Genomic DNA, 27,840 nt, shown 5'->3' on the forward strand with positions numbered 1-27,840 from the left:
AGTGTACTCCTCCTCAGAATCAGACCATGTTAAGCACGTGCGTGCAGTCCTTGAGAAACTACGCCAGCACAAGTTATATGCAAAATTGGAAAAATGTGTTTTTCATGCTACGGAAGTTGAATTTCTTGGATTTATCCTGACTCCAAAAGGAGTCCGAATGGACTCTCGAAAGGTGGACGCAATTCTCAAGTGGCCATCAACCAGTTCAGTCAAAGGGGTACAAAGCATGCTCGGATTTGCTAATTTCTACCGCAGATTCATTCGACTTCTCCCATGTTGTACACCCCATCACAGCACTTTTGCGAAAAAAACAAACGCTTCTTGTGGACCGAAGAGGCTGAAAAGGCCTTCCAAGAGCTGAAAGCGAAATTCACATCAGCACCTGTCTTAAAGCATCCACGCCCTGAGCTTCCATACATAGTAGAAACTGATGCATCCAGTTTAGCCATGGGAGCTGTCCTGTCCCAGAAGGATCCTGAAACCGGTCAACTTCACCCAGTAGCGTTTAGGTCCAGAAAGTTCTCAGCACCTGAGTTAAACTATGCGGTTACCGATAAAGAGCTATTAGCCATCAAATCCTCCTTTAAGGCTTGGCGGCACTATCGTCTTGGTGCCAGGCATACTATTACCGTAATCTCTGATCACCGGAACCTGCAGTATTTAAAAATAGCCAAAGCCCAATCATCGCGACAACTTCAATGGGCATTGTTCTTTGCCGAATTCGATTTCGTGATCACTTATAGACCAGGCTGCAAAAATGGCAAAGCAGATGCCTTATCCCGAATAGGGATGGGAGAAGCATATACAAACATGGAACCGGTGCCAATAATTCCAGAGCAACAAATTCTTGGCATAACTACTCTACAGACACTAGAAGATATTCATTCAAAAATCCAACAACTCTTCGATCCAGCAACCCTGCAGGACTGGGTAAAGAAAGGCCCGGACTACTCAGTCGTCAATGACCTACCTTACTATCAAGGACGACTATTTCTACCCCACAAGGAAATATAAGAACTAGTCATCTCCAATTACCATGACACCCTGATGGAAGGGCACCCAGGTATCGCAAAAACTGAAGCGAAAATTAAGAGACAGTTCTGGTGGCCCACTTGGCGAAAAGATGTAAAGTCATTTGTGATGTCTTGTGGCATTTGCGCCCAAAACAAAAGCCAGAAGAAAAAACCTGCTGGCCTTTTACAACCTTTGGATATTGCACCTACACCATGGCACACCTTGTCTTTAGACTTTATTACAGATCTACCTCCATGTAATGGATTTAACACCATCCTAGTTATTGTGGATCTTTTTTCCAAGATGGCCCACTTTATTCCTTTGAAGGGGTTACCTTCTGCTTTGATTCTGGCCAAGGAGTTCCTCGAAAACATTGTTCGATTACACGGATTCCCTTCCGTATTGGTTTCTGACCGAGGTAGTCAATTTATCTAGCATTTTTGGAAGAAATGTTGTCAACTGGCACAAATCGACGTGAGGCTATCAACAAGTCACCATCCCCAGAGTCAGACGGAAAGGACCAACCAGACCCTTGAACAGTACCTACGCTGCATGCTACACCAGAACGAAAGCAATTGGAAAGATATTTTATGGATTTCCGAGTACGCATACAATAACTCTGTACATTCAGGAACCGGACAAAACCCTTTTTATACCATATATGGACATCACCCTCGTACCTCAGAACTCGATTCGCCTCAGCACTTAGAAATGCCTGCAGTTAGTCATTTGCACTCTACTATTACACAAGCCTTTAAGGAAGCCACAGAACATTTGAAACAAGCAAAAGAGAAATACAAGAAAAATGCTCATCAACATAGAAGTGAAACTCCACAATACCAGATTGGGGATCAAGTTTGGCTGGCTACAAAACATATACCTCTGAAGGGAACTCAGACTTTTAATCCTAGATATTTGGGACCTTACACCATTAAGGCCATTATCAACCCGGTGGCCGTCAAATTGGAATTACCCTCTAATATGAAAATTCATCCTGTCTTTCATGTTTCACTTCTAAAACCAGTTCAACCAGGGACAAGATTAACCAAACCACCTGACCCCATCTTGATAGATGGAGAACCTGAATTAGAGGTAAACAATATCCTGGACTCCAAGATGATTAAATCAAAACGTTTTTATTTGATCGATTGGAAGAGCTACAGACCACAAGAAAGATCATGGGAGCCTAGCGACCACGTTCATGCACCTCGGTTGGTGAAAAGATTCCATCAGAACTTCCCAGACAAACCGGGGCCAGGGGGAAGAACAACTTTAGGAGGGGCCTTCGGGGGGGGAGTGCTGTCATGATGCCTACCCCCGGGCATCAGGACCAAGGCCCTCAGCTCCGGGAGCAGGCATCCAGACATTTGTTTAAACCTCAGCAGCCCCAGCTAGGGGCTGTCTGGGTTCAGTCCTGGCACCTTAGGTGCCAGGCTCATCATAGAAATCAGTCCTGGCGCCATAGGCGCCGGGCTCATAGACTTTACTTACCTGATGCAGACCATGCTGCAAAAGAGTCCAAGCCTACATGAGGCCTGGATGGGACTATTTTGTTACAGGGATTATTTTTTACTCGGGCGTGGCTCTAGGGAACTTCTTACCTGGAACTACTTTGGAGGCTATTTAAACCACACCCGAACAGCAGCACATGCTTCGCGTTATTCTGCATCCAGCAGCGTGACGCTCACCGTGCCTGCAGCCAGCATCCAGTCTTCTGCCACGCCCGCGTGCCTGCAGCCAGCATCCAGTCTTCTGCCACGCCCGCCTCGAATCCGGAGCTCCTAGAAGAAGAAGAAAAGGACAAGGTTAGAAAACGAACTTATTTCAAATTCCTCACCTAATTCCGGAACCATTTCATCTCCGGAGCTGGAAAGTACATCAGTCCTGCACGCGTCGCTTCGCCAGCTCCAGCACGGCGCTATACTCACCAGTTCACACAGCATCTTTCGATCTGGCACTGTCTCCATCATTTCTTCGCTGTAATCTGGCACCTAGGGGACACAAGAAAAAACAAGGTGAGCCAAGGGAATCAACAAATACAACCTCTTACCACCATAGACTTACCACCGGCTGTATTACTCCATAACTCTCCACATTTTCATATGCCGCATCTGTAAAGAGGGAGAAAAACAACACGTTAACGCATGCAATTGTTACCGGACAGCGTTGGGTAACACAGACTCTTACCTGAACGACAGCAGCAGCTATGAGACCTTCTTCTCACGAACTCAGTTGCAATTTAAGGAAGGAAGGGGACAAGAGTGAACATCTGGCACATTGAACTCTTTGAACTTGATACTTACCAATCCCGCCAGGGACTTCAGAGTCAATACTTACCGGAACTCTCCCAACGCCTTCAAACCAGTGAAGTAACTGGTATCTACGCGCCCCTGCAAGACACGCAAGATGGAGAGCTCATCTTTTACGAACATAAGGTGAGGTTACTAAGGGGATATCGGAGGTGATTAGTGGGGGAGAGCGAGAACAGTTGGGAGGCCATCACTAAAACCCACAGGTGGTTAATCCCTGTCTCCACTTGCAGGAAAATACTTCTTCGGGTCCAGCAGACAAGACTAGGCGGGCCAGTCCAGATAGTCATCTCTGCACTACGCATCACGTTGAAGGAGATCGCAGCTGTCCGGGTCCGATCGACACCCCTGTGGGGTCCAGGTGAGCGTAATATAAACTTTGGTTTGAAAAATGCCCTTAACGCTTTTCAAGGGCGAGTGAAATAGGTGCTAGCTAGCCAGAACATTGTTGCCAATTGAGGAATGTCCTTTTGGCATCTATGGAGTCAAAAATAAGGGTGAGGAAACATTATTAATAAGGGAACTGTGCATACAAATCATGTCTGGCATAATCATTCACTATGGGAGCCCTATTTAAAGAAAGTTTGGTGCAGTATTGTTTCTAATAAAAACAAAATAAAAAAGAAACAGTGATTTCCGGGTCATAGTATTTGCTGCCCCTTCGTGAAACCAATACATAATAATGAGATTGATATTAAAAGTGCCAAAGAAAGAATTAGACTAGCAAACAGTTTTGGAAAATTTTGCAGCTATTAGACAAGAACAGAAAAAGCTTGGGAGAAAGTTACACTAGGAAATATGTTGCCATAAAGTGTACAACATATGCAAAGATATAAAAATCACATTTGGTGTGGCTTTATTTATGAGAGGATCTTGAACACAAGAAAACACATTTAGGGCCAAAAGTGCTTCAATATGGCACAACTGAACAGCAGAAATCCGAAACAAAGCATTTCATGGTTTCTAGACCATGGTGCGTTTTCCTTAAAAGTGACCGGACCCTAAACATGAGCCAAAATGACATTGTTGCTTTATAAAGAGAAGGACTGAGAATGGCCCGGTGACAACAAATTGTTAGCCAATGTTTTCAGGAAAGTGTTGCTTGCTTATCTGCCTTTGAATATTGGGGTGGTTCTGAGTCAAGGGGTGATAATTCTACAGCTATGACTGTAGTTAAGCCATGCAATCATCCCTTTTGACTACTCGCATTGAGATTTTTTTTTTAAAGCAAAAAGTAGCAGAGTGCATTTCTAGGCCTTTTTTGCACATACATTTTCAGAAAGTGGAAAGGGCATATTTGTCCCTAGGAAGGTCATACATGGTCCCACCGAGGGCATGCAAGTTCTTTTCTGTGAGGGATTGATGGTTTCTGGTTTCTTCTTTGAAGGTCATGTTGGCATATAATATCCAATTTACATCAATACTGATGGTGAAGGCGTTTGGAGGCAGTGATCACTGGCATTCTCTTCCTCATTCAACAGAGTGAAGATGGATGACATACTAGACATTTATTTGTAGTGAAAAGGGGTGATCTGCTTTGAATATGCCACTGCTTTTATTCTTTTGTAGATCAGTGTCTGAGACAATTGGCTATGAGCTGCTTAACCATATCTTTCGCGTCTTGGCTTTTTAATCATAGAAACTAATACGTTGTTGGGATTCTGAAAGTCGTGTCCTGTGCATCAGATTTAGGTTGCAGGAGTACGGGGGGGAGGGAGGCTTGCTAAAATGGCACATTAGGCCGGAAAGCCAATAATAGTGCTATAGCTCATTGGGAGGCCAGCTGTCTTTTTCTACCACCGTCAGATGTCTGTTTAGTGTTTCTTTGATTTGACCAGCAGGAGGAGCTATTTCCTTATTTTGTGGCCTCTCAGTGCCTTCTTCACATAACCAGTCCTCTGGTAAATCGTTTCTGAGGAGATTCCATTTGATGGTCGCCTTATGGCCTAGGTGGAGCGTGGAGTTGGCAGGTTGACATGCAGCTTATTAGAAAGAAATGACACATTTGCAGGTCAGTGTTTCTTTTCTCGACTTTTCTATGTATGTGTCTTTTTTCAAGCCTGTCCTTATCTCTTCTTCTCATGGTGCAAACTTGATGGTATTTGCGTTTATTTCATTAAGGTAAGTCATTACGTTATCCACTTATCCAGACAACTCAGAAGAATAAATATATATTTTTAAACAAATTTTATTGGGCATTGATCATATTATGACCTTTCACACATGATTCCACTAAAGCGATTGATAAGAATAAATACTACACAAATATTATTCACATATAAAACAATAATTACATGTCATACCTCATTAGATATATTTTAAGATAATCACACATTACAAAAGTCATATATATTTCCTGTTTAAGAAGCTGAGCTCCATCAACATAACTTCCATCGTTAAAAAAGTTTCATGACCAGAATGTAGGCATTGTCATACATATTCTAACACATGATTATAGCTTATTTCAAAGAAACCACCTAAGAATTTTGTTCATATCACAAAAGCCCGGAGATTCCACCATCACATGTTTTAAAGTGTGTACTGCCTCGAGATTCTTACAGTAATCACAGTTTCCTTTTTATAAACTCTTGGTTTTTAGTTCTCACAAAGAGAATTTCCTCTGTATTTATAAGGTTTAACTGGAATCTAAAGAATTGTTCACAAGTGAAATCACAGGGAAACTGCAATAAACATCTCGGCAGAGATTGTAATGCCTTATCCAGATAAAAGTAGAATGCAGTTTATAGGATCTAGTTATAGTTATTGTTTCAATCCTGTCATTTGCTCTAAACATGTCTTTACTTGAACAGTATTCTCTATGAGATCCGTCTCATTTTATCACATCTAACCCAAAGTGATTCACCCTCCATTATTAAATATTTCAAAAAAGGAGATATGTTTCCCTTTAACATAAAGGACAAATTCTCATAGAGCGATGAGATGAGCAGTGAACTTAGTTTAGCATACAGAGATACTGCTCACCAATTGAACCATCCTTGCAGAGATGACAAACCTAATTCAAAACCCACTGATGATATTGGAACTGAGGAGGGCAGGTTGAATACTCTTTTCCAGATTCTGCCTTCCAGCCGCTCCCAGGGCAATAAGGAGATTGATCATTCACGGTTCCATACAGAATTTTAGGAATAACCTTGCAGTGTAAAATCTAATCAGGGGGACAATTGAGAATCTACAATATTTATTATAGGTTTTCCTCCTTTGATAGACCAGCTGATCCACTATTCTTTCCACTCTTTTTAAAGTTATTGTCCTGCTTGGACGAGCTATCATCAAAAAGCCCAGATAGGTAGTTTCAGTTATTAATGCAATTGGCAAATTGTCAATTTCCACCTGCATTTGCTCATCATTTTACCATATCTGACAAGAATATACCTTTATACTTTTGTGAAGTGCACAGATATCTCATCATAGTCATTAGTTTATATACCCATCTCCAAGTGTTTAATAAAACCTGGAGGAAATATTTGTCCAGATTCCTAATCACCTGGACATTTGGTGTTTTGTTACAATAAGGCTTTCCAAAACGGTATCTGGGGTTCAGGCAGGACGTTATGTCTTGTTTACAAAATATGTTCAGTTTTGCTGCTTTTAAGCCTCATTCTTTGAGACCTCCAGCATATCTTCTGGCTCTTTTGGTTTTCCTGACCCTTTTTGGAAAGCAAGGTGCTTGTTCCACCCCACTTTCCATGGTCACTCACTTATAAACAGGTCTGGTCAGCCCCCATGGCGACCACTACAGTGCAAGTACCCTTCCGCAGTACCCTTCCGCAGTTTACCTTGTTGTGTGGCACTTCTTCCCTGTGTGTATAGTGCAAAGGGGAACCTGTTCTCACTTTCATTTTCTGTACAGTGTATTTTATCACAATAATTGTAGTGTACCCCTGTCAGGCTGGTGGCAGTTAATTTTAAATTGTATATATTTTACTGTAAATGGGTCTTTTTAACATTAGCAGAGATACAAACAGTACCCTTGCTGTTTAAACTCTGTATTTTCAGACTGATGAGTTTCTCCACTTCAAGGGAAGGAAATGATCATATATTGTCACGGCTCTTCGGGGGCTTTGTTCAGAACTCAGAAAATACAGCTGAGTGCTTGGAACTTTGACGCTGTCGATAACCCACTCCTGCTTCATACTCTTTCCTCCTTTGGCTTTAACGGCCCTGTTCTAAAATGGCTATCCTCCTACTTCTCCTCCCGTTCCTTTGCTGTATCGTGGGGAGGCCAGTCCTCTCCTTCCTTCCCTCTTAACTACGGTGTTCCTCAAGGCTCTGTACTTGGTCCTTTCCTTTTCTCTATTTACACCTCTCTTATTGCCCCTGTCATCTCTTCGTTTGGCATTTCTCACCACTTTTATGCTGACGATACTCAACTCTTTCTTTCTTTCTCCTCCTTCTCGTCTGACCTCCACCTTAAACTCTCCTCCTGTCTCACTGCTATCAAGAACTGGATGTCCTCCCACTTTCTCTCTCTTAACACCGATAAAACCAAAGTCCTTTTCTTCCCCTCTAACTCTCTTCCCCCTCCCTGCCCTCCTCCTTTCATTCACTTTCCTCCCTTCAATCTCCCTATCTCCCCCCAAGCTTGTAATCTAGGCGTTCTCTTTGACTCCTCTCTCACCTTCTCACAACACATTTCACTCACCTCCCACTCCTGCCGATACCACCTCTACAATATACGCAAAATCCGTCCCTCCCTCACAGTCCACGCCACCAAACTCCTAATTTCCTCTCATCTTTTCCCACCTCTTCTACTGCTCCTCTCTAATCTTTGGACTTCCTGCATCTCAGCTTACCCCTCTAAAATCCATATACCACTCTGCTGTCCGTACCCTTTGTCTCCTTACCTCCCGTGACTCCATCTCTTCCTCACTCTCTCACCTTGGCTGGCTACCTTTCCACTCACAACTAAAGTTCTACTTTCTCTTCCTGGTCTTCAAATCCCTCCATGGTCTTGCTCCTCCTTATCTCTCCTCCCTCCTCTCCTTCTACTCCCCCTCCCGCTCACTTCGCTCCGCTGACCATTTCCTTCTCACTGTTCCTCCTTCCCCTTGCGCTTCCTCCCGTTTCCGCTCATTCCAACTCCTTGCACCCCTGCATTGGAACTCGCTCCCTCTTACAATCCGCTCTACCACAACCTTCACCTCATTTCGCACTTCCCTTAAATCCCTCCTCCTCCATTCTCCTCCTTGAAAGCTTCTCCTCTGCCCTCTTCACTTCCCCCCACACCCCCTCTTTTTACCCTCATCTGATTCCTCTCTCCCCTCTCCTACTCCTCTCTTTTCCCCTTCCATTCTCCCTCGCCCTGTCCATCTCCTACTCCCCCCCACCTCTTCCCTCTCCCCTTTCCACCCCCCCACCTAAGTTAATTGCTCATTGCACTGCTTTGTTGAATGATTCATGATGTACATTTTGCTCTCATTGTTAAATGTTGTTGTTATTTTGTATTTTGTTGTTCCACTCTACAGCGCCTTGGTATAAAGCGCTATATAAATAAATAAATAAATAAATAAATCAACTGTTAAGGATTGGTTTAGGGTGCAAACACCCTAATACCCACCCCACCTGGGCTGCTGTCATGACTGCCACTGAGCTGGCTATCTAGGACTGGATACGCGCTCAGTGTTTGTTTGGTGCATTTGTACTGATAGATGGGCCAGTGTTACCCCGCAGCCCAGCATTTAATATATCTAGGGATGCTTTGGGGCCATTCGTCAATTGACCACTGGAACTTGGAAACTGAAGTATGAGATGACATAGAGAAATGCTGGAAGTTGCTGTTGCCACAATCATTGCTAACGGAAACTCCCATAAGGCAAATCTCTGTCCTCTTCCAATCAGGGGAAGTCTTCCACGGTGTCTCTCCCTCTTAAACCATTGAGGAAACTGGTCAACTGTCCTGCTCCAGATTAGATGTCCTCCTAAAGCCCCAGGGAAACTAAGGGCCCTTCACTGGTCTGCAACACCCGGATTGAGGACTCCTCTGAGCAGGCACCAGTGAAGTCTCCAGTGCTGTTCAGTTTGTTGAATAACTTTAATGAGGGGCACTAGCATCTGGCACAAAGTAGAGAAACCTTGCAGTAGCTGAAGCCCTTTTCCCTCATTCACCTTTTACCTGCACATCCTTGCTGGGTCACCAAGACTGCATCACTGTCATGGGCCTTCTTTGTTGTGGGTCCTCAAGCAGAGGTCCTTCATTGTAGAGAAGTCTGTAGTCCAGCTCCTGCTGGTATCCAGAACTGTGAATCTGCAAGCTGAGACTAGAACAAATGCCTTGCGGACCCACACCCGACACCAGAACTTACACTCTACACCCATGACACCTATACCCAGATTGCAGTGACCAATGGTGAAAGCAGTCATCCCCATGTTCGCATAAGTTACTTGGAGTTGTTTTCCTAATTTGTAGGGGTCTGAGAAGCGTGGTTACATACCTCTTTTTTTGTCCTTGCCCCCACCCTTCCCCTTCTTGCCTTAACATTGACGGTGAAGCCTGGGTATAAGAATCTCATTTGGGATCTCCTCAGTCTCTCTAGAAAGGTGGCTGCCTTGTAGAATCCATATGTACCAACCTATAGCATTTGACACTATAACCACACGTGCCTTTTCTAGCCCATGGGTGGAATATTCATATTATTTGAACATTTCTATATCTAATTGAAAACCTGTGACTATGATTGAACTCTTGTCCATGGGCTAGCAATGGACCATTGCAGTCATGGCTTGACCTTTTGCTGGTTTTCCTCATGCCACCTAAGGCCTATGTGACTGTTGCTAATAATTGCTTTTTAGCCACACTTTCCTGCTGTAACATCTTCTTTGAAACACTCCTAACTATTCTGTTGTATATAAGTGTATATGGGGCAAGATTACAGAAATGTAGCACTAGTGCAAGTGCAAAGTTGCATGGTGTTATCACTAGGGCAAAGTTTTCTCTATTTTTAAAAACACTGGGACATATTAGAACACTAATGAAATGTGCAGTTTGGCGTGGTATAAGCACAATGGCAGAAATTGCTCCTGGGCCAAAAAAAAATGTTCACTGCATTATTGCAACAGGGCAAAGTTTGCCCTGGTAAAAAAAAAAAAAACTCATAAAAAATGTATCTTTTTGCCCAGGTGTTTATAGCATGCCAAAGTGCACTTGGAATGGTGCAACGGGTTTCAAATATGTCCCAGTTTTTTTAAAAATAGGGTCACTTTCTGTAATCTGGGTGGTGTCTATTTTTTACACCTGATTATTTATACTGCTAACCATGCTGTTGACCCCTCCTTATAAAATATTATCTTTGTTAAATTAAAATGTCTGTCTATTCTTAATATATCTTGAGTGTACAACATTTGATTGGCCTCTCTTCTGAGTGATCTTTACCCTTTAGCAGTGTTCACCTTTCCAAGAGCCAGAAGGAGATAATACTGATTGGGTGCAGTGCACAATCGTTTTGTGATGAAAGCCAGGAGATATTATTTGTGGAGTAAAATTACTTGAAATTATTCTATATATATCGGTCTTTTCTCTGTAAATACAAGTGTTTTGTGGTACCTAGCCAATACCTTAGTGTAACATAAACATTTAATGATTTAATGATTTATATAAACAAAGATGTGTATTCAATTCACTTTGATCAGCATCAACATACAATAATATCACCAATGCAAACTTACAAAGGATGAAAGCAAATGATGGCAACAAAACAAGATGCAAAAATGTTTAGGTTATACATTGATCGAACAATTCATTAATTTGAAAAATCACTATCCAAAGAATTCTATGACATTCAAAACGTGCATTGTGCATATGACATGGCTAATAGCAGCCCATTCATTTTTTATTTAAATTCAGGGGACTGATCAAACGTGTATCATACATCACACGTCCAGGTACCATACCAACCAGTTAATTTCTCATTTAATCATGGGATGCAGAAAAAGGATAATGTAATTTTAGAAATGTAGGAGACTGATCTAAAGTGTGCTGTGCATCATATGACCAAGAATCATAGCGACCAATTAATTTTCTAATTTAAGCATGGGATTCAGAAACATTGTCGACGTGTACACTGCATCGGCTTTCTAACAAATGTATACAACGTTTTGGCCTTCTAATATAATCGCCTTCATCAGGACCAAAATGTAATGTCTGTATATAGTATTCAAACAAATTGTTCAAATGATATATATGTTGCCAAGAAGGGTCGACCGACTATTATCGTGCCCAAAACTAAACAACAGAAAAGAACCACGGAAATGATTACTATGGTACCTATACAATATATTCAGGATGAAAAGATATAAAATATTTTTTTTTATATAAATCAAAATGTTCATGTTACAATAGGGTATTGACTACAAAAACTGTTGTGTTTACATAGAAAAGACAGATATATGCAGAACAATTTCGAGTTGTTTTCTGAAATTTAGTGACTGTAACTCAGTGCAACATCCTTTTATATTGAACAAGTGGAAATACTAGTTGCATAGAAAAAAGCCTTAGCATTATTTGGTGAGAGAAGGAGAGCATTATCAAGAACTAAGTCAGAGCATCATCTTTCTGTGATGAACAAAAGACAATAGAAAATATGAGTTGCAGAGAAAAAGGGTTAGACTCCTTGAAGGCTGGAAGAAATTACATTCCATGGCTGTAACTCAGTGCACCATTATTGTGTGACAAAACAAAAGGCACGTCGCAAAGAAAACAACTTAGATTTTCTTTTAGGCAATACAAGATCATATTTTGTGGCTGCAACTCAGAGCTACATTTTTTTTTAAATACAGGAGAAAAAACGAGATTGATAGAAAAATAATTTCCCAACATTTTCAAAATCCATGGATTATTAAAATAAAGCATAAAGCAAGGTCTGTGGTCTTCATGCTTTACTTTAACTGTCCCGGGGATTTTCATGCAAACTGAAGCTGATGCAGTATTTACATACCTGTCATGCTCTCTTGCTCTGCCTTCAAAGAGCCCCATGGTTTTATGCCAACATGTATTTTCAAGTTGGTGAAAAACCAAAGCATTCCTATGTATTCAACCTGACTTTTCCACCTGGTACCAGGAATACATTTTTTCCAAAATGGATTGGAAAAGGGAAAAGTGAAGGTGATTTCATGTATGTTTTACCATTTTATAAATGTGAAAAATTGAATGAAAGCAGATTGCATGTATGTTCACCCTCCTGCACTTCTCCCTCCCCCCCTGGCACTTATCGCCCTACCTCATCCCCACACTTGCACGATTTGAATGACACAAGGCCTAGTAATATCATTGTTTTGTCCTCCTCCTGTCGCCCCCTCGTCTTGTCACGCTTAAAAACACTTGTGTACAGGTGCGTTATAAATGACATATCATATCAATTGCAAGCAGACATAATCCCCTCCCATGCAATTTAGGTGGATTATATAATGACCCCTGTAGAATTTTCTGGAAGCAGGAGGAGATTCAATTCAGTGACTGCAACTCAATGTGCCATCTTTTTATTACAAACAAGAGGAACTAGTAGTTACGTGGAAAACGTCTTCGAATGTGCGGGGCAGAAGGAAATGGTGCTCTTTTGGTGGTCTTGATCAAAAATACCTTTATCAAGCAGATCATGTCTGATGTAGTTGCCATCACTTCAGTTCTATATTGGATGTGGTTATGGACTTCTCCCCAATTAAGTCAATTCAGAGGTGAAGACCGATCTCCTGTCTCAAAGTGGAGGGACGGAGCTAAAATGGTGTAAACACGTTAGAACTGTGTTGATTCAACTGGATCTTAATTACATGTTGCATAACCCTCAGCAGATAACCTCTGATACAAAACGAACTCTTGCAAATAGGAATTAATCTGTGCTCCCGAACAGGGAAACTATTGCCTGATATAAATCCAAACAAGCAACCCTCTTGCAAATAGGAATTAATCTGTGCTCCCGAACAGGGAAACTATTGCCTGATATAAATCCAAACAAGCAACCCTCTTGCAAATAGGAATTAATCTGTGCTCCCGAACAGGGAAACTATTGCCTGATATAAATCCAAACAAGCAACCCAGTATTGGATCACTAAACAGAATTTTGGCTATGAAAAATGTTTAGACATAATTTCTGCCTTTTATGCCCGATACCTTTATATAAAATGTTGATTAGGCACATTCCCCTTACAGGGTCGCCAGTTAGCATGGCACTTGAGTAGTACAGATTTCTGCCCTGTTTGCATTGACCTCAAAGAAGATTTCTTGCACTTTCTCTTTATTTGTCCATTGTACAATGTGGTGAGGGCACGATATGTTAAACCTTTGTTACAGATGTCTTCAATAAGATATAGTTATTTACTAGATTCGTTTTTCTCCATTAGTGCTTAAACAACAACAAAAACAAACTCACAATTCAACAAACCACACATGTTAAATGGAGTACACATTATGCAGAGTAATGGTCCGCCTTAAAAGGGTTTTTGATACAAAGGCATGCAAACTATACAAAAAGGAGGTGTTATTGCACTACAAGGTGTCATTACAATTAATTATTAAAAAAGAGTGCATCCCGATTAAACTTGATATTATAATCCTTAAATAATGGGTTTAAACATTCTTAAGTAAATCACAATAATATGTGCAAAACAGTACAAAATGGGTCAAAACCTCAACCACTCCAGCATTGCAATGGCATTTCCTCTCTGTCACAGACTTATCCCACATTCTTCCATCCTTTCAAGGAAGCAATTTTAGTCTGGACATTAGCACCAATCTCCTGCATTTGGCTGATTTAATAAAACATATTTTTCCACCACAAACCGGGGTGATGTAGAAACCAGCATAAAGGTTTGGCGAGGAGAGTGTGCACACTGTCCTCAGACTCTGCTCTCGATCCATCCTTACAGCTCTTTGCTTGACAGTGGTTTTCAAATAAGACAAGGACTAGTAATGAGAGGAATCAATGTATGGAATTCCCCAAATAGTCAAATGTTTATGCCCCTCCCTGTACAATACATATTTATTGGATGCAGGGGACCCCACAATTTCGCCCACCACCTCCAATAAGTTTGGTTTTTCTGAGAGGCATTGGGAAACTCCAAAAAAAAAAGAATAGCAGGGGGGCGTGGTCTGACGCCACAGAGGATGTGAACGTAGCGCTGCCGCTCCGTCCCATACTTTCATAAAACTGGCAATATTTATATAAAACATCACATTCGGTACTTACCTTAGCTCATAATTCCATCGGCGACTCCTGCTCTTTGCTCGGGCGGCCTTCCCGACGCTGTGCAGCCCCTCTCACAGAGCTCTGTGTGCTCTGGCGGTTCGTCTGAGGTGACAACTGCTGCAGGGGCCCACCCTCCGTGAGGAGAACGACGGCGACGCGCACACTTCAAAGTGCCGGGTGTGTCCTGCTTGGCTCTCCCCTTCCAACACTGCCACCTCTCTGCTAACAAGGAAGGGAATACAACAAAACAAAAAGGACAAAGAGTATGTTTAAAGACACTAACAGCTTAAAAAAGTACAGGAACATTTTTTTTTATTAATACAATATCTTGCACAACGTTTGGAGAACAGCTGTTTTCAGCTATATACTTACCATAAAACATCACGAATAAGTTGTGAAGGTTCTAATAGGACATTTGTTATTTTCCTAAAGTACTTTTTACAAATATAATACAACAGTTTTATCAAGCCATCATATAAACAGACAATCTTTCGCCCTCTCTGTCATCTGTCTTGTTTGGTGCATTTTCATCAGATATTTGAATACTTCACTTAATAAAAAGATTATTCATTGACATACAGCCTCTACTTGAAGACACACACTTGAAGACTGCTGTGATAAGGGAAACAGGGAAGGAGAGAAGAGGGGAATAATTAAATAAACAAATAAATAAAAAGAGACAAAAAGAATTACTAAATAAACCACACAATCCCCTATTCAACTGATAATCTGTGCCAAGTTGGAAGCTGTCCCAATACCAAATGTCTAGTAGCCTCTCTTGAAACACTCCTTGGTTTGTGCCTTATTATTCTCTAGTGTTTGCATTTAACCTCCTTTAATAGGAATTACACTTCAAAAATAATATGGATGTAATAATTGTAAACCGAGGAATCTTATGTCTAAAGAGCTGTAGTTATTAATATATGAAGTCTCTTCCACTATCCTTCCTTCAGTTAACAACATCACGGATGTGTGGCATGTGCTAATGATAATATAAGCACCTTCAAGTTCTTCAATATTTACTCTACTAGTCAAATACTCTGAACATCTCTATACCACAACATATATCAGCTAACAATATGGCTGCCAACAAAAAATATGACTACTACTAAAGAACCTTATTTATCAGCATCTAACCTAAAGAAACCCAAGAGTGACTCACCACCTCCGCTGGGTTTATCCGATCCTGCCATTGATGCCCTTTTATCAGAAATAAGATCACTTAAACCCTTCTCAAGACCATGAATCAAAAACTACAACAACTAAATGATAGATGAAAGGGTTTGAAAATAGAATGGATGAAGTGGAGAGAAGAGTTGGTCTAGTAGAGGAGGTTTCTCTAGAAAAGTCAATGAAAGACCTCCAAAGACAAAATGAAGATTTAGAAAATCATAGCCGACATAACAATCTTCGCATATCAGGTCTGCCGGTGGGCTCAGAGGGAAAAAAAAACATTGTTTTTTTACAAAAATTTCTCTCAGCCCTGCTTCACTTACCTTCTGATTTAATAACTAACATAAAACGTGCTCATAGAATTGGAAAAGCACCCATCTCGACTGCTCCGAAAACATCGTCTAGAACACTGATTTTCTATCTTCTGGAATATTCCCAACTTCAGCTCATCTTGTCTGCTGTTAAGGAAAGAAAATCCCTCATTTGGAAAGGCAATAAGATATACATCTCGTAAGATGTTTCTAAATGCACAGCCCAGCAAAAGGAAAATATTTCTATCCTTCCGCCCAGCCTTAAAACAACTAAATATCCGGTATGGTCTATACCACCCATGCTTATTCAAAGTGACACATGAAGGCCATACAAACATGTTTGACGAACCAGCTGACCTTAGAGCTTTCATACGTTCCATCAAATCCGAAGGCATGGACACATCTTCTCCGCCCAGCACCTCTACTTCACCCATTACATAATTGCATTCCTTTTGCATAAGCTTTCCTATTGTATACGTAATGCCATGTTTATCATCTTATCGTAATATGTGGGACGGGTGTCCCTGCAACATCCATCTTCCATCCTGAGTCGCTTGTTTTTTTTTTCTTTTAGATGAATCACAGGGCGTCACCCTTCCCTGGTATTTCACATACCTGTTGTCTCCCTTATCCAATCTGATCGTAATTGTTGTTTTAATGTCTTATACCTTACCTCTCATTCTCAGGATCAGACCCCCTACCTCCCCTCCCTTAACCTTATGTATCACCCTCTTGTGTCTCCTTACGAATAGTCACGATTCACTATGTTGTTATCTGACACTAAAGTTCATCATTTACATGGTCTTAGGTTATGTTATCATAATGTTTGAAATGTTACAATGATCTTCAAGCGTGTCACATGGAGCATCAAAGGTTGTAATAACCCTATCAAGAGATGTAAGGTTATTTCTCATCTTAACAAATTCAACCCTTCCATTGCCTGTATACAAGAAACACATCTTCCCAACAGGGAAGCATTGAAGCTGAAGTCACGTTGGGTTAAGGAAATCATTTCGAGTCCTGCTGTCGCTAACGAAAATGGTGTAGCAATTTTAATAAGCAAGAAATTACACTTCAAAGTTCTTGACCATGGTGCCGACACTGATGGGGGATGGGTTTGGGTCAAACTACAGATAGATTGTACACATGTTACCATTTTGAATATTTATGGTCCCACTAATCCGGATCCCCATTTCTGGGCTTCCACAAAACAATTGATACTTCAAAATAATGTTTCCAATTTAATTATAATAATAATAATAATAATAATAATAATAATTTGGCATTTATATAGCGCTACGAACCCTCAGGTATCTGAGCGCTGCTTATTATTACCCACGGTGTGTGGTGCTCATTTATCGACCTCGGAAGGATGAAAGGCTGAGTTTGGCCCTGCCTGGATTCGAACCTGCGTTAGCAGGCTCTGCACGGGTGTCAAAGCGAGCGCTCTACACGCTGTGCCACTTGACCGGCTGTGTGGGGATATGAATCAGGTCCTGGATCCTTTTCTTGACAGAAAATCTAATTGCATATTTAAAAACAACAAATCACACAAATCCTTTTTGGGATGTTTATCTGAAACTGGCCTCATTGACACATGGAGATTATCCCATCGTACCCAGCTTGAATACACTTTCCACTCTTCCCCACATAATACTCTCTCCCGCCTAGATTACATTTTCTCTTCCAAAACCCTTACTGGTTCCATCATTGATTCTAAAATAGAAAATATCATTATATCTGATCATATCCCAGTATGTACCTCCTTCAGTCTTTCAGACGTGCATAAACCATCATCTCGTTGGAAACTAAATAACTTTCACTTACAAGATCCTCAATTTATCCTACCTGTCAAATCTTTTGTCCAACAGTTCTATACTGATAATCAAGACTGTGATACATCAGCTGTGAATAATTGGGATGCTTTTAAGGCGGCTTTAAGAGGTTACATTATGGCTTACTCAGGAAAAAAGAAAGCTCTACCCAAAAGGCATTTAGATGACCTTTACTCTCACCTTACCTCTGCAAAACAACATTATTACAACAACTCCAATCATACTAACCTTCGTCAGGTTTTGGCCATACGCTTCCTAATTAATAAGGAGATCATTAATCTTGCTACAGGGACTATTCTTACATATAAAACAAAAATCTATCAAACATCCACTAAAGCTGGGAAAGCACTTGCCTCTTATTTGAAAACAAAAAAGAGAAATGTTTTATTTCCTATATCAAAGACTCATCAGACACTGTATATCACCACTCTAAAGATATACTAAATTGCTTCAAAAATTTTGTATGCAAACCTATACACTCCTGAGAACTCAATTCCCCATAATAACATCACATCCTTTTTTGATAATATCAACAGATCCTCATACCCTCAATTGGATCTATCCCACTTAGACAACAAAATCACTCTTCCAGAAATCTCCAAAGCAATCAAAGGCATAGGTAAAGGGAAGGCTCCAGGCCCAGATGGTCTTTCCACTGCATTCTTTGATAGCCTGTCTCAATCTCTCATCCCCAAGCTTCAAAATCTATTCTCTTACTTTATTTCCAAAAAGGCCTCATCTGGATCCTGTTTAGATGCCTTACTCATACTCTTCCCCAAACCTGACAAGGATCCTTCTTTATCTATACAGTTTGGAGTATCTGGGTGATTCCATTCTGTCTTACCCACAATTTGTTAACACATTGTTGACAGAGCCATATTAATTGCAAAGTTATTCCTGGTGCTCTAAGTCCCTGTAGCTAACTAGATTTCCCTGTATGTGGCCTCCAACTTCCCCTTAGATGTACAAGTCAATGTCCCTAGGGAGCGCTGGTGCTAAGCCTATCTAGGGAGGGGGGACATGCAAGAGGCTGACCCTATCCCCTCTAGTGCTTTCCTAAGAATGTTAAAAGGAAGTGCACATTCTAAGTAGGTCGATTATGTGTTTATTCGTATCGCCTGCTCAGTGGTGTCTTATTGATAAAAATTACTTAATTGGTGTCAATTAAGTTTTTCTTCACGTAACAGACAATCATGATTTTTTTCACTCATTAAAATATGATTTGTGATGTTATTCGACCAAGTCCACAACTCACTTTGAGTGGGTATCGGGGGGTTGGGTCATCACCCCAAAACAAAAAGATCCTTCTGTCGACCGGTTTCGGCAGCTATATTCTTTGTATCCACCTTCTTCAGGACAAGTATACACCCTGTCTATGTCAGAGTATTTCATTTGTTCATTTGTTAATAAAAGACAGTTTTTCATTATTGTCTATGTGCCCTGTTATTTGGCTTGAGAGGCTTCCTGGGTGGTGTTCAGGTTTTCCACATTTTTTTGGGGGAGGTTGGCTTTCATGTGCCCTGGTTGGAGAAAAATAGAAAGGGAACACTGTAAGTCACCCTTCTAAAGGCATACATGATACACTATATTTTTGTCGGCAGGTGCTTCTTGATCACCTATCTTCCTATGTCGAATCGATCCAATATCTCATGTGGATTGTCATCGTCTTGTTTGTTAGCCTGTTAAGTAATAAGCCTCTATTACTTTTATGATTTTTGATTTTTCTCTATGGCAACATATTTATAAAAGTCTTATGGCCATTGTACCTGAAGGATTTGTTGTGTCCGTATAGCTGCTGCTTTTTATTAAGGTTATGCTTCACCTTCCTTCATACTCCTATGGTTACATTTCACATTCCTAAGTACTCTTAGTTTTTCGGCATTTTATACTACTTCTGATAAATTTACTACCAAGGATTCTCCTTTTTTCTGTCTTATTGTGGGGGGGGAGCGTTTTGTTCGTACTACCCTCTCCCCCGGTTCCTGGTGACCCTGGGTGATTGTTCTTGCCACCACCCCCTTGGGCAGCCTCGTCCTCTTGCTTGCTGAAAACCCTAAGATGTTCCTCCTGTTTGTCTCGTGTTTGTCTCCCCCCTACATAAACTATTGTAATGCAGAGATCTTTCCATGATAAGTTGTTCACATATTTGGTTATATATTTCTTCTCTGTGTTCAATCACAATACTACATTGTAATAGAAATGTATAAGCAAAATAAGCATATACTGTATTCTTTCACATGTTCTTTAGAATCTGTCCTTATTATCGTCTTATAATAGTTTTACCAATGGATTACTGCATTATGTTTATATAACTTTGACTTTATTACTGTATAATATGTTTCAATAAAGGAAAATTATTCAAATTTAAAAAAAAAGAATAGCAAGCAAACCCACATTTCACCTGTATTTTTCAATACTTGAAATTCCTAACTCTAGGTGACACCTGCAATTGGGGGTGCTTTGGGGGTGACCTACTTATTCTTACAAAATTCTATTTTGGACTGTCTCCAAAGCAGAGCAGTTAGAATAGCCCCAGATATTGCTCCCACATAACATCAAACTTGCGAAGCTCAGCCTTGCAAACTCCTAGACATTTATCAAACATATGCCCACCATGTGCGTAGGACAACACCGCAATGTACGTGCATTTCATGACGTACGGACTTCAGAGTATTTTGGGGTCAGATGCAAATTGTCCACTACTTCTTAATTTGGAGGGGGAGTTGCCTCTGCGAACACGCACGTGTAATTTTTTTTCCGAATAGGCAGACGGTGAGTCGGGTATGCTATTTCCCATACTGTGGTTGCTCCTGCATGCCGCATACCCCATTTTCGAGGTCATAGTACCCTACGTGTTCCTCGCGTATGCATTTTTTGTGTTGCTGGGTGCCACAGCATACTGTGTAAAGTTTCTACTTCACACGTGGGTTACAGAGGGGTCACATGAACATTTATTTTTGTTTTTGGGGTGCCTGTGCGTTATGCGACCTGTTTTTTTCCCCCAGGGGTAATATTGAGCCTATATGGAGCACAGTGGTACGTTTTGCATCACGTATCCTGCCCTCTCACTGAAATTGCCCAGGACAATTGATAGTTGCACCTCCCATTGCGCTAATACATCATATGGATACATATGGATGTATAAATGTTATGCTCACCTGGCTCCCACAGGGGCGTCGGTCGGACCCGGACAGCTGCGGTCTCCGCCTACATGATGCGTAGTGCAGCGATGACTGACTGGATCTGCCCTCCTAATCTTGTCTGCTTAACCCGTAGAAATATTCTCCTGCAAGTGGAGAGATGGATTTAGCCAATTGTGGATTCAAGTGATGGCACCCCCACAATCCTCCCCAACTAATCACCTCTGAAATGTCCTCACAGCAATCTCACCTTATATTCTTGAAATATGAGCTTTCCATCCTGCGTGGATTTGCAGGGGCGCGTCAATTCCAGTTACTTCACTGGTTTGAAGGCTCGGGAGAGTTCGGGAGAGTATTGACTCTGAGGTTCCTGGTGAGGACCAGTAAGTATTAAGTTCATAGAGTTCAATATGTCCGATGTTCACTCTTGTTCCCCCCTTACTTTCTTGTCTTGCAGCTGGCTCGTGAAAAGATGCGCTTGTGGCAGCTGGTGGCGCTCAGGTAAGAGTCTGTATTACCCGGCGCTGTCCGGTAAATGTTGCACAAGGAAAACGTATTTGTTTTGTCTCTTTACAGATGCGGCCTGTGAAAATATGGAGAGTCACAAAAGGATGCCTCTGGTGGTAAATCAGGTAAGTCTATGGTGGTAAGAATTATATTTGTTGGTTCCCTCGGCTCACCTTGTGGTTTTCTTTTGTCTCCTAGGTGCCGAAGTTCGGTGAAGAAATGATGGAGGCAGCGCCGACCCGAAGGATGCTGTGAAGACTGGTGAGTATGGCGCAGCGCTGCAGCTGGAGGTGCGGCGTGTGCAGAAAGGATGTTCTTTACAGGTCGGAGACAAGATGGATCCAGAATCAGGTGTGGAATAGAAACAGGTTTGTTTTCTAACCTTGTCCCTTTCTTTCCTCTTTGTTTTAGGGGCTCCGGATTCGAGGCGGGCGTGGCAGAAGACTGGATGCAGGCTGCAGGCATGGTGAGTGTTACGCTGCTGGATGCAGAATATTGCGAAGCGTGTGTTGCTGGTCGGGTGTGGTTTAAATAGCCTCAAAAGTAGTCCTAGGTAAGAAGTCCCTAGAACCACACCCGAGTAAAAAATAGTCCCTGTAGAAAAATAGTCCCTTTCAGGCTTCATGTTGGATTGGAGTCATTTGCAGCATGGTCTGCCTGAGGTAAGTAATGACTATGAGCCTGGCGCCTTAGGTGCCAGTACTGATTCCTACTATGAGCCTGGCGCCTAAGGCACCAGGACTGAACCCAGATAGCCCCTAGCCGGGGGTTCTGCTGAGGTTTTATTAAATGTCTAGATGCCTGCTCCTGGGGCTGATGGGCTTGGTCCGGATGCCTGGGGGTAGGCATCATGACAATAAAATACATCAGTGTCGTGTCTGGGAGGGCAACAAGTGGGAAGGGAGGCAAAGGTGGCTGAGCTGGCCCAGGTGGCAGAGGTGACTGAGTGGGCCAAGGTGGTAGAGGTAGGGCAGCTGGCCGAGGTGGCCAAGTTGGGCGAGGTGGGAGAGGCCTCACAGGTGTCTGAGGTGCCCAGGCCGGTGCAGGGAGAGCTATGCCTCCCACCCAACAGGGTCAGGGAGATGCAGCTATTGCTGATGTCCCCAGCACTCGGGGTCCTGGACCATCAGTGTCATCTGCCGTCTACAGCAGCCAGGGTGTGGAAGCTGCAGCGGCAGGTGTGGCTACCACCACCCAGGCTTGTGGTCACCCAGCCAGGACTGTAGTGGTCCATGCCCAGGACCAGAGTGACTCAGGGGCAGATTTCCATCTCCCTAAAACCAAGAGACATGCGGTGCAAGGTAGTGGCACCAGCGCCAGGGGTCCTGGACCAGCAGTGTCATCTACCGTCCACAGCAGCCAGGGTGTGGCAGCTCCAGGGGCAGCTTTGGCTACCCCACCCAGGCTCAGGGTCACCCAGCCAGGAATGTAGTGGTCCCTGCCCGGAGGGACTCAGGGGCAGATGTCCTTGGCCCTAAGGCCAAGAGATGTGCGGTGCAAGGTACTGGCATCAGCACACAGGTACAGATACCTGCAAGCCAGCCTACTGTCATACCATCAGTGGCTGATGCCATGGCCCAGTCCACCAGCACTCCAGCCCCTACTGACCCAAGTGGTCCCAGCCACTCCAGCTCTGCACGACCTTGTAAGAAGCAAAAGAGTGCAGTAGCAGGACTGGCTCAAACCCGAGGCACAGCACAGGAGACCCACATGTCGAGGAAGAGGAGCTTCTGTGATGAGGAACTCAAAATCCACGTGGACTACGTGTTGGAGCATGAACGTGACATGCTTGTATGGCCAAGGAGCACACATACGCCTTCTCAGCGTATGGCCCACTGGCAGCGCGTCACAGATCAAATAAATGCTCCTGATGTAGTGAAGCGTTGGAATGACCTCTGACGCAGAGCAAAGGATATGCTGGGTGCCGCCTATACATCTGCTCCATGACTGGAGGTGGGACACAGCCAGAGGACGATGAACTCACTCCACATGAGGAGATCGTCAGTGATCTGATTGATGTGGAGCAGACCCAAGTCGTGGGAGACCTGCCAAATTATGAGGTGATGTCCGGTGAGTGGTGAATGGTAAATGCGTAATTTAGCTTTAGTGGTTAGAGTATGTAACTATTCTCTGACTGCAAAATACGTCCGCCCATATCCCCTTACCTTTCATTCACTGCGCAGCTCGTAAATGTCTACGTACTTAGAGAACAGGGCTGTCGGGCACATTACTTCTATGGGGAAACTCATTGTATATGCACCTAGTGAATACCGGCAGTTATGCGCGACCGTAAGAGCAGATCGTGTATGAGAGAGGAGTTCTCTAAGTACGTAGATTAGAGGCGACAGAGGAGCACTGACATAGTGGTTAACACAAGTCGAATTCAAAGCGGTTTTCAAATTGGAACCTTTGCGAGACATTACGAGCCACGCAGTGAATGAAAGGTAAGGGGATATGGGCAGACCTATTTTGCAGTCAGAGAATAGTTACATACTCTAACCACTAAAGCTAAGTTACGCATTTACCATTTCTTGCTAGATGGAGTCCCGTGGTGGGGAAAGTCTCATAAAGTAGCTCCAGTTCAGACAACACGGGAATCACAACAGTTGATGCACTACGAACGAAAAAGTCGTCCTGGAGGGGTCCACACTCAATCGGATTTTCCAGGTATGACATAAACAATTGTAAGGTGACTACAAATATATATTGGATAAACACCCAATTGCATACTAAATGAGAACTATGTATCTCATTTCAGATTCCAACGTTAAACAGGATCCTGCTCATATTAATATGCTTAGAGCTGACACAGGCATAATTCCAAGTGAGTATAGAATTGCAAGAAGTGAAAAATCAGAACGATTCTAATGGAGGAGTTTGTAGTGGGACCCAGCACATATATTTGTGCCTGTTCCTACACAAACTCCATGCTCTATAAGCTAAAGAAACCCAGCAGAGTGATAACTAAGATACGTCTCTTTTCAGGTCTCTGAAGAGAACGGAGCAACACATAAGAATAAAGAGTGGCCTTACTTAGCCACAGGTTTGCACTCAGATACGGGTGATGTACTGGCCAGGAGTTTTTCAGAACTAAGGGAGTGTGGATGAAGATTGATGAATTTCTTTACTAAGTAATAAGAGTTTGAACACTTTATAAACTTTAAAAGACAACCCAAATAATCCTTAACTGAAGAAGGGCAACTTCAAGCCCGAAACGTGTAGTAAAAGATAGGTACATAAGACATCAACCTATCAGATTGTTTGGACAGCAAATGGGGAAGAGGATCATCACCCATGAATTTGAATTTACTTGTGAAAGTGAATAGTGAAACAAATATTTTGTGGTCTTTCTAAAGTTTTTCCTTTTTCTTTTGAAAGTCTTGTAGAGATACATAATAAGATGACATAAATATATTTATGTGAAGTCATATGGTATTATTATTTTTTGTTGACAGACATTGTATACCGTGTAAATTTGTTTAATATGTGAAATCAATATAAACAAAAAACTTGGTAAACATTGCTGACTTATTTGGTCAATTGAAATTTAAAACTGATTAGTTATTGTGTGTGCCCTTGGTTGTACCTTGTTTTTTCAAGGTGCCTAGTTTTTACACACTCCTTGTTTGTGCCTTAGGGTCCAGACACACATGCGACTCCTGCTTCTCCTTTCCATGGGCTTGCAAGGAGTGCAGCGAATGTAAGTATCTTACACAGAGGCATTGGGGTTCTGTTTCATCTGTGGACAGTCTCAAGTCAGACCTGTGTATGCACCCCTAGTGGGATTCATGATTGTTTGCCCAGTACATGGTTGGCATTCCTTATTTTCGTCAGAATTGTGATCCATCATTACTTCATGTTTCATCTTCATGTATTGGCTTGCCAGTCTAAATTGTTGGCCTTCCTGCTGTGTGCGCTGCCCTGTCCCCTTTAGTTGCCATGGCCACACTACTAATAGGAGGATGCTACGGGTAGTTAGGGCACATTGAGGCTCTTCTGGTATTCTGACTGCTGACTATCAGGCATATTCACTGTTGAATTCTTTGTGGCATGTTTTACTGGCCAATTGATGTTCCTGTGTACATGAATGTTTTGATGTGTGAGAGTGAGTTATTTCTGTACTAGTTTCATTTCTGGTTGAGCGCTTTCAAACAGTACTGTATTGGCCATTTATGTGTCACTTTTTACGTTGCTTGGCATGGTGTGTCAACCGGGTGACATGGAGTTTGGGAGAGTTCAGGTGACATGCCGGCATTTGGTTGTGTATATTTGCATGGGGTTGTTGACATACTGCATCTTCCATGTGTGTCTTTTGGGCACACCAGGATGCGTTGGGTTAAGTTTTAAGGGATGCACACAAAGTAGCACTTCCAAAGACAGTCTCAGGATGGTAACGTTGGGATAGATGATTGTCCCTTTGTCATCATCAATTGTCACCTGGAATGTGCCACGCCTGTTTGCACTCTTCAGGGTTTGGATTCTAGGTTAAGAATTATGCCTCACCATGTGCCCTTTTCCCACCCATGCTCAGGGGCCATGCATGTGGTTGGGGATGTGGGGACACCATCCCCCCGCTACTAAAGGTGGTGTCTGTGCTCCACTTCCTGGCCACAGGCACCTACCAACACACAGTGGGCCAGCTGCATGGCATTTCACAGCCACTATTTTCACGCATGTTGAACAAAGTGTTGGATGCCCTCCTGGAGCACACAAGCAGCCACATATCCCTACCACGGACTGCCCAGGAGATAGCCGACACCAAAGTAGGCTTCCATGCACTGGCAGGCATGCCCAATTGTGTTGGTGTCCTCGACTGCACCCATGTGGAATTGGTAGTCCCCCATGCCATAGAGGTGGTGTACCGCAATCGCAAGCAATACCGCCTCCATCAATGTGCAAATGGTATGTGACTCCAGCAAGATCATCACACATTGCTGCGCCCGATTTCCCGGATAAACACATGATGCCATGGTACTGCGCAACACCACGCTACCCCGTCACATGGAGCGACATGCTGGACCATGTGCCTGGCTGCTTGGTGAGTTGCACAACTGTCCCATGGCAGTGCTTCGGGGTACTGATGTGTAGGGATGCATAAGGGGGGGCATACTCCACCTGGGTGGGAAAGGGGGCGCATACTCCACCTGGGTGGGAAAGGGGGGGCATACTCCACCTGGGTGGCAATTGCCGGTGATTGGAGAATGCATGCAGAGCTAAACACTCCTGACCACATTTTTGCATGCGTACAGGGACATGTGCATGCCCACACCAAATAGCTGCCGCCATGACTGTGCTCCTTGAAGGTGGCAGTTCAGAGTGACACACACCTATTTGTATCTGCTTGCAGGTGATGGAGGATATCCCTTGAGGCCGTGGCTACTTAACCCTGTGCGGAACCCGCTGAACAGCCATGAAGAGGAGTACAATCGTGTGCACACCCGTACCCGTGTTGTGATTGAGCAGACCTTTGGCCTGTTGAAGGTGCGGTTCCGCTACCTCAGCATGTCTGAGGGGGCACTCCTATATAGGACTGAGAAGGTGGCAAAGATCACCATGGCCTGTGTCATTCTGCACAACATGTGCGTCCGGAGAAATGTACCACTGCCACCTGACATTGACATGCATGGCCCGGGTGAGGATGATGAGGATGGAGACGGAGGTGAAGTAGGTCCTCTGCCAGTACGTGATGCACGGGATGGCCATGCTGTACGCCAAGCACTAATTCACGAATACTTCTGAAACACAGGGGGCCTCATTACGACCCTGGCGCTAATGGGTTAACGGCGCCGTAAAAGGCTGCGACGCCGTTAACCCATTAGCGCCTAATTACGAGGTCCCTTTGCGGGACCCGCCCTTAACGGCTGGTCTAGACCAGCTGTTAAAGTAGGGACCCGCAAAGGGACCTTCGCGGTAAGTATGATACCGCAATTTCAGTTACCGTACTTAGCGCCTTCACCATTCCCATTATGCCCTACGGGGCAAAAATGGGAATGGGGAAGGGCCATGGGGAAATGGGGAAATACTGCCCCGGCAACCTTGGAATCGGGCGGTATTTCCCCATTTCACCATGGCGGACACGTTACGATACCGGCACCAACCATGGTGCTAATAGCGCCATGGTTTAGCGCCGGTATCGTAATGAGGGCCAGGGACTATGATAGACATGTGTCAGTGACACACTGGCTCAATGTGGACATGCACACTTGTATAGTTGGGAGTTGGCCACTGAACACCATCACACATTAAATGAACATGCACAAAATGAAAAATGTCCAGCCATTGAATTTTTGGCACACAAAGGATGTATTTTTCAAACAGTCAACAATGTGAACACTCCCCCCCAACCCTCAGTGAAC

General features: G+C 43.0%; 1 protein-coding gene across 1 annotated transcript in view; it reads left to right on the top strand.

Moving 5' to 3' along the window:
• The window catches only part of LOC138520613 (putative nuclease HARBI1), a 47,760-nt gene extending 20,519 nt beyond the window's left edge, over nucleotides 1-27,241 (top strand). Inside the window, exons 3-4 of the mRNA XM_069632935.1 lie at nucleotides 25,122-25,184; nucleotides 26,832-27,241. Of these exons, the coding sequence (XP_069489036.1) occupies nucleotides 25,122-25,184; nucleotides 26,832-27,223 (455 nt within the window). The 3' untranslated portion in view covers nucleotides 27,224-27,241. The remainder of the gene's footprint in view (nucleotides 1-25,121; nucleotides 25,185-26,831) is intronic.
• Nucleotides 27,242-27,840: the final 599 nt, after the last annotated feature.

This window comes from Ambystoma mexicanum, chromosome 13, assembly GCF_040938575.1.
Source record: "Ambystoma mexicanum isolate Mex_15411 chromosome 13, UKY_AmexF1_1, whole genome shotgun sequence".
Classification (NCBI taxonomy): domain Eukaryota; kingdom Metazoa; phylum Chordata; class Amphibia; order Caudata; family Ambystomatidae; genus Ambystoma; species Ambystoma mexicanum.